Source organism: Xyrauchen texanus, chromosome 39 (assembly GCF_025860055.1).
Source record: "Xyrauchen texanus isolate HMW12.3.18 chromosome 39, RBS_HiC_50CHRs, whole genome shotgun sequence".
Lineage (NCBI taxonomy): Eukaryota > Metazoa > Chordata > Actinopteri > Cypriniformes > Catostomidae > Xyrauchen > Xyrauchen texanus.
Window position 1 is genome coordinate 24,728,732 of NC_068314.1, and position 15,934 is coordinate 24,744,665.

The 15,934-nt window shown below is 36.8% G+C and overlaps 1 protein-coding gene across 1 annotated transcript; it reads left to right on the forward strand.

Annotated features, from left to right (window-relative positions):
• The first annotated feature begins 102 nt into the window (after positions 1-102).
• LOC127632932 (transcriptional adapter 3-like) lies at positions 103-11,430 on the forward strand. Its single transcript, XM_052111776.1, has 9 exons — positions 103-377; positions 980-1,213; positions 1,317-1,564; positions 3,483-3,588; positions 3,735-3,867; positions 4,018-4,121; positions 4,262-4,362; positions 10,129-10,320; positions 10,585-11,430. The coding sequence occupies exons 2-9, from the start codon at positions 1,004-1,006 to the stop codon at positions 10,775-10,777; spliced, it is 1,287 nt and encodes a 428-aa protein (XP_051967736.1). The 5' UTR covers positions 103-377; positions 980-1,003; the 3' UTR covers positions 10,778-11,430.
• The last annotated feature ends 4,504 nt before the right edge of the window (positions 11,431-15,934 follow it).

The window sequence follows — 15,934 nt, forward strand, 5'->3', positions numbered from 1 at the left end:
TCTAAAAATATTTCTGTCCTGAAATAAACACTTGCTCTCTTGGTACATTAGATAGCACAAGAGTGTGTAAAAGGCGAAAATATTGTATTATACTGTTTGTATAAAACATAGACCCGCTTATGTCTGGAATATACCATTCCCATTATATCTATGTAATTTTGGAGTAAGTAACATATATATGGGGGTGTTTCTCTGAAAGTGAATAGTGATACTGTAAAAACTTAATAAAAATTTGTCACAAATTATGTTACTAATACACACGTTAATGATGCAAAACTCCCTGTAATACGTATTCTTGTTAATCGTTTATTCGGTGAGCGGTCTCCCCCCGCATTCAAATAATGGATTAGTCAGTAATGGATGCTCCTTCAACGGAGGTAAATAATGACATTTTTTAAATATTTTTATTTTATTTTGTGCTTTCAGTTTTGTTTATTAACATGTTATTTTTTTGTATAGACAGACCTTTCTGTTTTAAACACCATACATATTTATTCGGACATATTGGGACCGGTTTCCTAAGGTTTGAATCGCATGTAGTGAACTAGCATGTAGCCACTAGCTTACCGTCTGTCCTCAAAATCTCACTCTGGTCTTATATATGGAGGACATTATTATATTGTATACGTGTGTGTGTGTGTGTGAGTGAGTGAGTGAGTGAGAGAGAGAGAGAGAGAGAGAGAGAGAGAGAGAGAGCGAGAGAGAGAGAGAGAGAGAGAGAGAAGGGTTGCAACACATGCAAGATATCAGCTGTCTCCTAAAACGTAATGAATATCTTTGCTGTACAGCTTGCATGCCTTGTTACAGTGTGTAGCTCTTGACTGGCAGCACTTGCGCCCATCACACATATGAAACAGCCTCCAGATCACACCTTTAAACCACATTACTAAAATAAATATAATTTCTGATTATGGTAGAGGATTACTAAGAAAAATTAACCAAATGTATCAACCTTGGCTTAATGCGTTCCTCTTTTAAGATTTAAATTCCTGTTACTGAGAAGATGAGTGAGCTGAAGGACTGTCCCCCTCTGAAGTACTACGACTTCAAACCTGTGGACCATGTGAAAGTGTGTCCACGATACACTGCTGTGCTCAGCCGCTCAGAGGATGATGGCATTGGCATTGAAGAGCTGGACACCCTTCAGCTGGAGCTGGAGACACTCCTTTCTTCTGCGAGCCGGCGTCTCAGAGCACTGGAAGAACAGAGACAGGTATAAAAAATAAAAAAAAAGCAATTTTTGGGGACTGTCTCTCTCTTTCTGTGACCTTCTATGTTATTTGACTTTAAGTATTTATTTTTACTCTCCTAAACAGATTCTTACAGACTGGCAGGACAAAAAAGGGGACAAACGGTTCCTGAAATTGGGGAAAGATGCAGATCTTTCAGCTTCTCGCCATTCAAAGCCCAAGAAACCGAAGCTTGATGGAAAAGGTAGTCATGCTCCCGGGCCTGGACCAGGCAGACCGAAGTCTAAGAACATACAGACCAAAATCCAGGATTTTGAGTTTGAAGTGGACCCGCAAGATATACCCCGCAATCCCAAAAATGATGCTCCCAACAGGTTAGCTGAAGTGATCTTTCATTTGTGATGCATAATAGATATTGTTTTGATCACAAGCCTAAAAGGACATACTCAAAATACAATGGCTGTTGTTCATCCCCACATTGTATTACAGGCATAATTGTGGTCTCTTTTGAAAGGCGACACTTGGAAGTTTGCAGTTAAACAGTAAATATCAATAATATTTTTTAATTTTTTTTTAATAAAAGCTCACATTTAGTGTCAAGTGATCAGCTATTTTTTCCCCCATAAGTATTTATATGAAATAATATGACACTGGCCTTGTTTGTGTATAGAAACATAATGGAGCGAAGTCACAAGTCTGATAATGTTCCATTTCAAATTTGAGGATGATAACCTTAAAACTCTGAGTTATATGAATCATTATTCAAGACTATGTCTTGTTATTCTGGCCGCAAATAGCATTAACTGTTAGCATTAGCTCCTAAATACAGAATAGTAAACATTATAACATAAACATGATCTTGTGCATATATTTTACTTTCAATCATATTTCAGTTGTTATAGCAGTGTGTTTTAATGATCTCATGTAAATTCCAATAATATAATGAGGCAGAAATCAGATATTGGCAGGTGAAGATGATAGTAGGTGTACAGCTCTTCTGCAATTACAGCTACATAACTGTCAGTAATCATATACAAATACCAGAGACTGCATGGACATAATAGGCAAACCATATATTTTTGTAATCGTCAATTTATTTACAATAAGTCTCAGCATTCTACTGATTCGTTTTATGCTTGATACGTAATTTATCCTACTAAGGTATGGGATAGGGAAGTCCCTGTCATGTGGGCACTGAGGTATGCATGATGTCATAACTTCCTCTTTATCTTCACGATATTTGGACATAAAAACTTTTGCACCTTCTAGATTCATGGAGGTTTGAAAATCACCATATGAAATTCTACAGCGCGTCAGTGGTTCATATCTAATAATTTGGTGGAAAATGGACATAAATAATAAATCTTTATGAAATAAATATGAGAATATATAAAAAATTCCGTAAACGTGCACACTGTGGGACTAAATTTTCTATTGGATGTTGTTCACTGAAGCCTGCTAAGGATAATTCGTATGGAGATTACATCATTGAATAGGTACATGTGTCTTTATAACGGTTTCATTTGTATAATGTTACATATGTTGAAATAAATTAAGAAATTACTCAGGCAGTAACATTTCTATTTCTACCTTTCTTATGATATATAGTTTGTCCCAATTAAATAAGAATTGAATGTTAAAAACATACAGTTAATGCAAATTATACCCATACCAAACTATAAAATCAGTAGAAGAATGAGTTCCCACAAAAATGAAAATTCTCTCATTATTTACACACCCTCATGCCATCCCAGATGTGTATGACTTTCTTTCTTCTGCAGAACACAAATTTAGATTTTTAGAAAAATATTTTAGCTCTGTATGTCCATATAATGCAAGTAAATGGTAACCAAAACTTTGAAGCACCAAAAAGCTCATAAAAGTGGCATAGAAGTAATCTATAGCACACCTGTGGTTTAGTCAATGTCTTCTGAAGCGATCCAATCAGATTTCGGTGAAAATAGACTAAAATATAACATCAGCAGTCTCTTTGGCTATCATGATTTCAAGTATGATTACACTTTTTAGCACAAGGGTGAACTTTTCCTTTAATTGTCCTCAATAACAAGGCCAGTGAGTGCATGAAGCTTTTGCCATGTCTGAAACCTTCTGAGAGAATCTGTTTATCAGGGTTTCGACCAGATTTACCTCAGATTACATTCTTTACTCATATCACAAAGCCTAGATGTTAAGCCTTGATCCCAGAGGGGGAATATTTAATCATCAGTATTCAGTATTTATGTGCTATAGTAATGTAAGGGCTGTTTTCATGACGGTGTGTGTGTAAAACAGATTCTGGGCCTCGGTGGAGCCTTACTGTGCGGACATCACAAATGAAGAGGTCAGAGTGCTTGAAGAACTGCTCAAACCACCTGAAGATGAATCTGAGTACTACAAGGTAAATATTTTTTAGACCCAGATTCTTGCTCTATATTATTGCAGTTTTTTCTTTATTGCTGACTTCTATTGCCTAATTGTAAATGGTATATAGCAAAATGCATACTTTTTGCTTTTGTGTTAGTTGTTCATGTTATTGCCTTGCAGATCCCAGCCCTGGGGAAGCATTATTCTCAGCGTTGGGCTCAAGAGGACCTGTTAGAGGAGCAAAGAGAGGGATCAAGGGCCAATGACAAGAAGAAAAGCATGATGGGTCCTCTTTCTGAACTGGATGCCAAAGGTCTTTCTTTAGTTAAAGACTTGATTTCTGTCACAACATAGTAATGGTCAAAGTATGTTTTTTTCTTGTGTCTAACCTGAAATCTGTTTGTTTGTTTGTTTCTTCCTGTATATCAAATGTCATGTAAATTGTGTTACATTGTGTATGTAGATGTAGATGCCCTTCTTAAGAAGTCTGAGTCACAGCATGAGCCCCCGGAGGACAGCTGTCCTTTTGGCCCTCTTACTCAGCGGCTTCTACAAGCACTTGTTGAGGTCAGTGAGTCTTCTATGCCCATATTACTCTTAAGTAATTATATTGCATGACATTAATTCAGGTTTGTTGCAGCTTAGTTTATATCAGGGTATGAATGTTTCTGTCACATGTTAGATATTGTCCTTTTTCATGCATGTAGGAAAATATTATATCCCCCATGGAGGATTCCCCCATTCCAGACATTCCAGGAAAGGACGATGGAGCTGGTACATCTCCTCGCAGCCAGGGCAAAGCCTTCAGGTAAAGTTTTGGAGCTGAGTTTGGAGCTGCATTATATTAGTGTAGTTTGATGAGTTTAGCCTTCACTTGTGTACAATACTGGATTTCCAAAAATGGAAGTAGACTGTGAAATGGGCATTTTTAGCTAAATTAGCAGCCCTTTCAATTCCTTTATTCTCAAAAGTCAACATGAAATGGCTCTCACAACTGATTTTAGTTTTGTTGTGTACATGGATGAATCAAGCACAATAAAACAGGAACATGTATTAAGATTGTAAACAGGGACTAGAAATGGTTCAAGGAATGAAAACGAAAAAAAAAGCAAATCTTTTGAAGAACGAAACCAAAAACAGTATGAAATCTCTTTCAATTGTTCCGGTGTGAAAACATAATTTTTTGAATGCTGGTAACCGGTTGATTTTGTTTCCGATAATTTTTTCATGAAACCAAAGGATTTATCACAATAAATGTTCATATTTACACCACTTCCTGTTGCCCGAAAAAATGAGACTACTCACTTTTTAGTGGAACATAAGCATGCGCTTTTATTTGGAAGGACACCACTAGTTTAAAACCAATGTTAAATAATTTTTAATCATTTGGCTCACAAAAGGTGACGTTTAGTCCAAACGCATCCAGCCAGTGTGTGTGCATAGGTAATAACTTATTTTTGCTTATTTTGTGTCCCTTAGTCCATTTTAGCTTGTTTTTCCAAAGTAGGTGGCTTGTTTCTCTTGTGAAATCTGGAAACACTGTGTAAAGGGATCAGTGAAAAGGAGGAGGCGAGAACCGGCTTGACAATATAAATAATAGTTTAATATAAAACTTAAACAAAAGACAAACACACACATGACGGACATGTCCGTTAACGATCTCTCTCTCCCGCACGATCCTCTGCAGTCGACCTTTATCCCTCTCGAAGGCTTGATTAGCCTAATACGGGACCGGGTGTGTATGATCACGACCCGGCCCCGCCCTTCCGCCCTGCCACACACTGCAATTGGTATATCACCCACCCTTAGCACAAAGTACTGTCATTTTAAAATGAATGTTATTTACCATTTGTGGCTGGACCGTGAGTGCTGAGTTGCCCCAATCACCGGCCTGGTGCTGAGTTGCCCCAATCACCGGAATGAGAGATAAGGAGGTTCAGAGGACACCAGAGAGAGAGAGAGTCACATGCAGTATCCTCTTTTCCACCTAACAGCGAACCTTGTTACATGTTACATGTTTAACCTGGTTGAACAATACACGTAGACATTTATTGCTGCACTCTTCCGTGACACACAATAAGACACTGCTTCACACTTACATGCAGACACACACACACACACACACACTGCCGTGTGCATCTCTCTCTCCCTTTCTCTGGCATCTCCGGCTCTGTATGTCCATACAGTTCAAGTGAATAGGTGCCAGGCCATAGATAAAGGCAACATTAAAGTAATCTGTACAACTCCATGTGATTTAATCAATGTCTTCTGAAGTGATCCAGTCGGTTTTGGTTGAGAACGGACCAAAATGTAACTCTTTTTTGTTGCAGTGTCTATGCACGATCATGATTTCAAGCTCAATTACGCTTCCTAGTGCCCGACACATGCACAGAGCACTAGATGGTGCTTTAGGAAGTGTAGTTGAAATTTAAATCATTATCGCCAAGTAGACTAATGTCAAGATGGCCAGTGAAAAAGGAGTTACATTTTGGTCTGTTCTCACCCAAAACCAACTGGATCACTTTAGAAGACATTGATTTAACCACTGGAGTTTTATTGATTATAATTATCACATCTATGGAGGCGAAACTTTCCACTCTGATTACAAGAATGGATGATGTTGAAAAACGGGTAGATTTCTGGAGTTGGCTGAAAGAGAGCTACATGCTAACCCACCTGTTTCCACGGCTGATGTGACAACTAGAGGATATGGAATATCAGAACAGATGTAATAATATTTGTTTAGTTGGAGTCCCACAGGGAAAGGAAGGTCAGGATATGGTGACGGTTTTGTATGGGCTTTTTCAGAATTTGATCGACACAGCGTGCACACCAAGCTCTCTGTCAACTTCCCGGGGTGGGTGACAGATCACGATCTATCCTGGTTAAATTCTTACAGTCGGCTGACAGAGACTTTGTTCTATGAGCAGCGATGAGTAAAGGCAAGCTATACGGAGGACCACAACGTCATGGTTTTTTTTAACTTTGCTAGATCAACTCAAGCGAAGTGGGACTGATTCACTATTAAGGATGTTATGGTTACATCAATGTTGGATAGTGGTCTATATAATTTAGCATTGGGTACCCAATTTTTCTTTACATGTAAATATGTCACACTCTAATATAGGTCAATTGTTTCTCTCCACATGGAATTTTAATGGGCTGGGGCACCCTATAAAAAGAAGGAAGGTGGTATCTTTTCTGAAGAGTAAAAAATGTGACGTTTTCCTTCAAGAAACGCACCTCTCTTCACAGGAAGCTGAAAACCTTGGCAGGGCATGGGGTGGGCATGTGTTTTGCAGTGCTGGTTCGAATAAGAGCTTGGGAGTCATCACATTGATAAGTAAGCATTTACAACTTAAATGTCTCAAACAGATTAAAGATCATTTAGGAATACTCATTAATGTTTTGGCTGAAATACAACTTTCAATCTTTTAATGGATTCGGTCCTTGATCATAGTGATGCAAAGGTGTGTTGACCATTTAGAGCAACGTTGACACTACAGATGATGTGTAAAAATCTTGGTCTTACAGACATTTTGAGACTTCTTAACCCATCGGGGAGGGACCCTCAGTTCATAAGATTTACTCTATATTTTTTTTATATATATATATCTAAGTCACTTATTCCATCTGCTATTGACTGCTCAATTTGGAATATTTTAGTTTCAGATCATGCTTTAGTGTGTTTAGAGATGTTGCCACATAAAGAGAAAAGGAAATTATGTAGATGATGCTTTAATACATCCCATCTTTAGGACCCAGCATTTCAACAAAAGGCTCTTAGGGGACAGATCATACAATATGCCTCATTCATTAAAAAGATTAAAGCACAGAAATTCATAGATTTTGAAAAGAGTATTAAAAGTGCCGAAACAGAGCTGAAGCGATGGTTGTCATCCAATGTTCTTGGAGATTGACTCAGCTAAAATATAAGTACAATACAATTTTGTTACAGAAGGTAGAGTTTTGGTTATTCAGGGCAAGACAGACCTCTTTTGAGGGAGACTTCTTGCCATCTACATAAAACAGAGAGTTTTTTTGTCTTTCTGAAGGCAATATATTTTTCCTCCCACAGATATTAATAAAGCTTTTTAAGAATTATTTTTCAATCTCTATAGTTTCATGTCCACATCTTCCGATAAGAATATTAGCAACTTCTTAGAGCCATTAGAACTTCTTAAATGACACATGATCATATAGACTTTCTTGACTCAGATATTACTTTGGAGGAGCTTGTTAAGGTAATTAAAGCCTTGCCAACAGTTAAGGCACCGGGGCCAGAAGGTTTTGCCACAGAATTTTTTAGATCTTATATCAGATAACTGGTTCTAATTTTGTCATTAAAGAAAGGTAAACTACCGCCAACCATGGCACAAGCCCTGATCAGTCTCATTCTTAAAAAAGATAAAGACCCAAATAAATGTAAAATTTATCGTCCAATTTCCCTGATTCAGTTAGATGTAAAAATGTTGTCTAAAATTCTGGCTAATCGAATAAGCAGAGTAATTACATCAATTATACAAATAGATCGAGTGGGGTTTATACGTGGTCATAGTTCTTCTGATAATATTACATTTTATAAATATTATGTGGTCAGTAGCAAATGCTCAGACCCCGATCGCTGCAATCTCACTTGATGCTGAGAAGGCATTTGAAAGGGTGGAATGGGACTATCTTTTTAATATTTTGGAAATGTACAGGTTTGGGAACTCTTTTATTGGGAGGATTAAGTTACTTTATAAACAACCTGTAGCAGCAGTGCAAACTAATGGATTAATTAAAAACAAAAACTCTCTTGGTAAGTGAACCCGGCAAGGCTGTCCTCTCTCCCCTTTATTGTTCTGTCTTGCCCTGGAACCATTAGTAGTCGCAATAAGAAAAGAGGAGGATTTGCCTGGCATTGTAGCAGGAGGTGTGGCACATAAATTTATACTCTACGCAGATGATATATTATTATTTGTCTCCGAGCCTAAAAGATCTATGCCTAGCATCCATAGTATTATTAATTCTTCTCCTAATGTTCAAGATATAGGGGGAATCGGAAGCTCTTGCTCTGACAGCATATTGCCCTGCCATGGCTTTCCAACCTGGTGCCTTTCAAAGGACTAAGCAAGGCATTTGGTATGTAGGCATTTTATTTCCAGCAAATTTGAAAGATTTAGTTGTTAATTTTGACCCATTAATGAAAACATTCTCCTATGATGTGAATAGTTGGGCTTCATTACATCTGTCTATGGTCAATGATATAAAATGAATTGTATCCCTAAATTTGATTATCTACTAGTCTCTCGCTCTAGAAGTCCCACTTTCTTATTTTAAACAATTTGTTGTATTTGGAATGGTAAATGACCAAGTCCCCCATTAGCTGTTGCAACACTTGGTGAACTTTATGAAAATGGAGCTTTGACATCATTTGATAATATAACCCAGCAATTTGGGATTTCTAGGTCTCAATTTTTCAGGTATTTACAGTTGCGCCATCTAATTTGTAATAATTTTGATGGTAGTAAACAGTCCCTTAAATACAGACAACCACTCTATGGTACTCACAGCCTTTGGAAAGGGTCATGAGGCATCAGTGTATTATTCCTCGTTGATTCAGAGTCTTGGTGACAGGGCCTTAACTGCTCTTAAGAGGTTATGGGAAAGAGATTTGAACTTGGTATTGGAGGATGGGGAGTGAGAAAGGATTTAAAAACTATTAAAACTATTGTCTCCCTCTAGATTGTTTAGGCTCAGTCTAAAAGACAAACCTACCTACTGGCAATGTCAGTTGGAGGCTGGAGACATGGCCCATGCTCAGTGGTTCTGTGCTAAGATTCAAGAATTCTGGGTAAGAGTCCAGAATTTTATCTCTGAGGTTTTAGAAACTCAGATTTCATTCTGCCCCAGACTATGTATATTGTGTGATGGGGCGTTTATTAACGTAGGTGACAAATATACAAAAAGCTGGGTCCAAACTAGTGTAATGATTGGCAGACAGATCATTCTTGGAGGATGGAAGTTAAATGGTGCTCCCTCATTTCAAGAATGGTTCGCCGAATTGGGTAGGGTGGCAGCATTGGAAAAGATGTCATATAAACAGCTTGGCAAAATAGAAATGTATGGTAAGAAATGGGACAGTTATTTGGCCTTTCTGGAGGGCTCTCAGTGAGGACCATGTGGAGAGAAACAGAATTCTGGTAGTAATTTTAAATTATATTCTTTGTGGAAATCTTTCTTTTCTCTTTGTTTGTTGATTTTTATATTTTTTTATGTTCTCAAATATTTTCTTTTGTTTGTTTGCTTATATGTGTGCATGGTGTAATTTAGGCTTTGACCACAGGGATATTTGTTGAGGGGCAGGGTGGGGAAGGGGAGGGGGATATAATGGGATCTAAGTTGATTCTTTGTGTATATGTTCTGTTTATTCCATAATTCACGTAAGAATCAATAAAAATATTAATAGCAAAAAAGAATGTCATAAACATCTTAAATGGCATGAGGGTGAGTAAATGATGTGATCATTTTTAGGTGAACTAACCCTTTAATGTTATTTTAAAATGGTCTCATCTTTTGCCCTGTTTCACAGTGTACCTCACACACGCTCTCTAGAGGCTCGTATAAGAGAGGAGCTTGTGTCTCAGGGGTTGCTGGACTCTGATGAGAGGCAAGGTGTCGGGGGTGAGTCTGAAGACGAGGTGCTGGCTGAGCTTCAGAAGAGACAAGCTGAACTCAAAGCACTGACCACCCACAATCGCGCACGCAAGCAAGAGCTTCTCAAGTGAGTCGTAGCCAACAGATCAAGACTTTTGTCAACAAACGATAAAGTTTAGCTCATGAAAAGAAACCTGAAATCTTGCAACCCTTTCAAGAGATGGAGTATTACTATTCCATGGTTTATTCAAATGACTTTGAGTAGTCATAGAGACTTCCTAAGTAGAAATGTGTTTTGGTATAGAATTGTTTTATTTACCTGCATATTCAAATACAAGGCGTAATGAAAGTTTGGGAAGGTACATTTTCACTTTAACCTCTGTCCATGTAGGTTGGCACGGGAAGAGATGCAAAAACAGGAGCTTTGTCACCGAGTTCGAGTGGCTGATAACGAGGTCATGGAGGCCTTCCGTCGCATTATGGCAGCCAGGCAAAAGAAACGCACTCCAACAAAAAAAGAGAAAGATCAGGCTTGGAAAGCACTGAAAGAGAGAGAAAGTATTCTCAAACTTTTAGATGGATAAATATGATCAGCAGCTATCTTGTGTTGTATGTTAATTTGTATGATTTGGCTAGGGACCATTCATACAGACAACATCAAACGAACAGTCTGGCACCTAGGTTAAAATAAGAAGTGGTCCGAGACTTTTATTACAGTAGGCAACTTGAAGAACATGCCAGAGAATATTTAATGTGATAATATTGTACTTATGTTCATATACTTTGACTGCTTTCTATCCACAATTAGACTTGTTCATGACTAGTTATGAATCAAGGTGTTTGACACTAAGGACTATAAGTGCCACAGACTATACAATATGCCAGAACTATGGCACCTCCCGTTTACCATATGTTTTATTTTATTATTTATTTTTTATTTAATTTTTTGTCTTTTAAATGCAAGTGATTACCAAAATAGATTGATAATGTAAAAACTATTGTCATAGTGTTAATAGTATTTTGGTTTCTACATTTTTATAGGGCAAGGAGTTGTAAAAAGGTATTTTAAGAAATGTGTCTTTTGTTTGTAATTAGAAATTAAGTGTATGTTGTTGTTTTGTCCATTGTGAGTTAAGTTGTCTGCATCTGACAGTTTTTATAGTGTTCTAAGCTGTTGCATGTATGTGTAAAAATAAAAATATAAGTTTGTATGTCCTATTCGCCAACAGTCAGAAGCATTTATTTGTAATGTTATAAAAGGTTGTCCTGATAGTGGGCGCTGTTATATGTGTATCTGGTCCTGCTCAACTATGGAGCCAGAAATATGACAAAACAATTTGAATTGTGTAAATTTGAATTATAGGCTTTTGAATTTGAATTATAAGTGTGATTTTGCCAAATGTAATAGGCTATTACGTTGTATTTTAAATAGGTTTGAATTTGAATTTTGTAAACTCCAATCCTAGACATTTCATATTTAACCAAATTGAATTGTTTTTTTTTATGGCACAATTTTATAAATATGTATTTTCAAACAGCAAATTTTTGGTTCTGAATTAGCTTGATCTCTGACCCTCTACTCTTCCCTATGGAACACGGAAGCTTGATCTCTGACCCACTTTCTGTAGTTCTGAATTTTAGAATATTGAATTTGGTGTTCTGAATTTCTTCATCTTGAAAACTTGAAGTTGTATTTTTTTTAAATGGGATATTTACAGTGTAAGAATTCAGAACCAAAAATTTGCTGTTACATATTTAGATATTTATAAAATTGTGCCATTAAAAAAACCTAATTCAATTTGGTTAAATATGAAATGTCCAGGATTGGAGTTTAAAAAATTATAATTCAAACCTATTTAAAATACAATGTAATATTAAATTTGTTATAACACAGTTCAATTATGCAAAAGGTTCCAATATAATAAGAAGGCATACAAGGATAAAATGGGAAGTTTTCAACCACATACCTTAGAGGATGAAATCAGCAGGAGCCGAAATGTCAAAGACTCTAGAATAAAATGTAAATTCTTAATGACTCAATGTAAAGTACTGACATTTACTGTCAGTATATTTGACTTTGGTTACCTGTCCATACCGACATTATTCTGCTGTCACCTGTGCAGTATGTTATACAGGATAATTTGAGACCCTGTTTACAACTGGTATTAAGATGAGTCACGGATCACATGTGGTCAGGTGAGACAAATCACTGCTCACACCTGGTCGCTTAAATGCGTCTCCTGTGACCACTTTTGTTCGGATTGGAGGGGAGGGTCTCTGATTACATGAAGACATGCATCAATCACATATGTTACCGTGTTACTGCATGATATCAAAGCGCAACAAAGTCAGAAAACACAAATAAAGCGTGAAAAAAATGGCTTGCTGAAATTTAATCTGAGCACAAATGCAACATTTTGAGCAGAATTATCTATTATTTTAGTGGATGTCATGTATTAACCTGAGCTTCAGATTTGTGTGCTTGTCATCAGTCCTGCATCTTGAATCAGACATACTGAAGAAGATCCGTGAAGTTCTCATGCTTGTGTATGTATCTGCTTTTTTTTTTTTTCCGATCGGACAGTTATTTCCTTTTAAAGCCGCTCGTAGGCGGCAAAGTTTAAACTCTTGTTTTGTCGCAGCGGTTGATTGACAGGTGAGGGGTGGTGCTTCACTGCTGTCTGAGACTCATTCAGGACGGATAGCGGTTACATCTCAAATGTGATGTGGTCACATGTTTTGTCTCCCTTTATATGTGGTTTTTATTTTTTTCTGTATTTAGGGCTGATCCCTTGTGATCGGATCACCCGAAACACATCTTAAAAGGTATAGTTTACTCAAAAAATTAAATTCTCTAATCGTTTACTCACCCTCATGCCATCCCAGATGTGTCTGACTTTCTTTCTTCTGCAGAACACAAAGGTTTTTAGAAGAATATCTCAGCTCTGTTGGTCCTCGCAATGCAAGTGAATGGTGACCAAACCTTTGAAGCTCCAAAAACCACCTAAATGTCCACATAAATATAATCATAAGACTCCAGTGGTTAAATTCATATCCTCAGAAGCTATATGAAAGATGTGGGTACCATAAATCTCCACTTTCACTTTCAAAATGTGAAAGAGTAGATTTATAATAAAAAGGACTTAAATATTGATACTCATATTCACCCACACACTCATATCGCTTCTGAAGATATCGATTAAAACACTGGAATCTTATGCAATACTTTTATATGGATTTTTGGAGGCTCAAAATTTTGGTCACCATTCACTTGTATTGAATGGACCAACAGAGCTGAGATACAGTATTTAAAAAATAAACAAAAATTCTTTTTTTTTATTTGTGTTCACCAGAAGAAAGGAAGTAATACACATTTGGAATGGCATGGGGGTAAGTAAATTATGTGAGAATTTTTGGGTGTACTTTCCCTTCAATACCAGGTGTAAACGAGGTCTGAGAGTCACACCTTTTAGTAAATATGATTGCCAATCCCAAACAATGTTTAAATGTGTCTGTCTGACTGGATCCTCTTCTGAAAGGCCAGCACTGTGTTGATCTAGCTGATGGCTTCTACGAATGCCGATGACTCAATAAGGAGAAACAGCCTTTCTTCATTTACTTCCCACAAAGCCAAGAAGGAAAGTTGCGCAAAAGTGAGCAAAGTCTGGACCAAGGAGAGGTTGTCCAAGTGATGATTTTTTTGTTGTCTTAAGATGGAACCGCATTGTTCACCCTTGCCAGTCTTACTTATCAGTTTCTTTTGTTCATTCCTCAATATCTCCCTTCAGAAAGATCAAGAAGACAGTGACTGGACAGGATGGTATAAAATAAAATAAAATCACTTTATTGTAACTCAACCATATACACAAGATCCGAACAACATAGCGGTCATGACAGTGATGAGAGATATACCAATTTACAATAAACATCAGATTTACACAACATCATTTACATATCTAATATACACTAATTATACAATATACAAATAATAAATGTACAATGTACAATATACCATACACACAATATAGGATACACAGTTTACAATAAAAATAGTATATATAAAATATACAGTAGGTTGTATTGTGGAGGAGAAGTACTGTACACATACAGCCGTTACTGTAGATACCTCACCAAACATTCAAAGCATCCACGGCAGGTTCAGTACATTAATATGATGAATCATTGAATTTTCATGTTACAATGCCAGTTTCATACAGTTAGCAAAGTCTGTTGTGCTTGTTTGTTTGAATCACTGTGTTGTTTTGTAACCGGATGCCTGCTATACTGGATGGAGAGGATGAGGTTAGACAGTGGTAGGACTTTGAAAAAGTGAAATCATGAGAATCCTTGAAGTTGATTCATCCAAAGTCCTCCCTGACTTTTCACCCAGTGTCGTCATTGGTCAAAAATTCATGTAATAATTTTCCAGAGTGTCTACAGTCTGTAGTCCCCACAGTTAAAAAGGTGAAGAAACATTGGTTTGGATCAGTAATTAATACAAGCCGTAGTGGATGCTGGAGCTTAAAGGAATATTTTGGTTCCAATACAAGTTCGGCTCAATCGACAGTATTTGTGACATAATGTTGATGACCACAAAAAATAATTTTGACTCGGTTACAGTAAGGCATTTGCAATGCAAGTTAATGGGGCCAATATTTGTAGGGTAACTTAAATTGAATTGGATCCAGAATATTCCTATAAGTATTGGCATGTCTTATACCCGTTTAGTTTGTATTTATAATATTTTGCTCAGTAGTTCTTAGTGATAAGGATGGAAAGGGTGTGCTAGATTTCTAAACTAACAACCTTAATGAACGTTACTAGTTTTTATAGATGTTATGTTCCCAAACACTTTAGCATTGTCACAACTCTTTATAAAAGCATTAATATGGATCATACCTTAATAGACTAAATGCTAGCCTCCTACATTTTGCACCTGTCCAGTCTTGTCATCCTTCAGCCAGTAGTAAAATGATGAGCTGGCTGAAGACCACCTCACCCACTAAGAGGAAGGATCCTGATGAAGATGCTGCATCTAAAGCACCAGAAGAAAAGCTTGTATTTGAGAAGCAAACAAAACCCTCTGGGCCTCTCCAGCAATGGCTGCTAGAAACAAGTTCCAGCAAGAAACCAAGAATTTATAATAAAGAGAGAAACATTACAGTGGTGTGCCAGTGTCCATTCACACATACTGGAATGAGCTTTCTCTTCAAGCAAAGAGATATGTAATGATCAGAGCCGGTGACCAGTAACTAGTATAAGACGACACACCCAATGGATGAAGAGTCATCTTCATCCAGACTAAGTCAAATCTAGACTAAACTTTGACATGACTAACAGTGTTGGCTAAAACATTTCTGCACTCGTTTTCGAAGTGTTAAGTATGTGCATTTGTTATTTTTCCTTCCTTTCATGATATATGATGCAAATAAATGTTCACAATTCGTGGATACGTTTGATACATGATTCATTTAAAATTATTCCAGTTGATAACACATAAGCATTGAATAAATGTTAGTCTGAAGATCCAAAGCAAACATGCAGTGTACAACAGATGTATTCAACAACTTAATTTTATTTCCATTATTACTTTGAAATACATTTATCTGGAACAATGTTTATGATGTGGATTTTGTTTCATTAAATGTCAAAATTCAGTTTTCCTCCATTATTGTCTAGTTGTGTATATATATATATATATATATATATTATATGCAATGCAGATAATAATTATTACAATA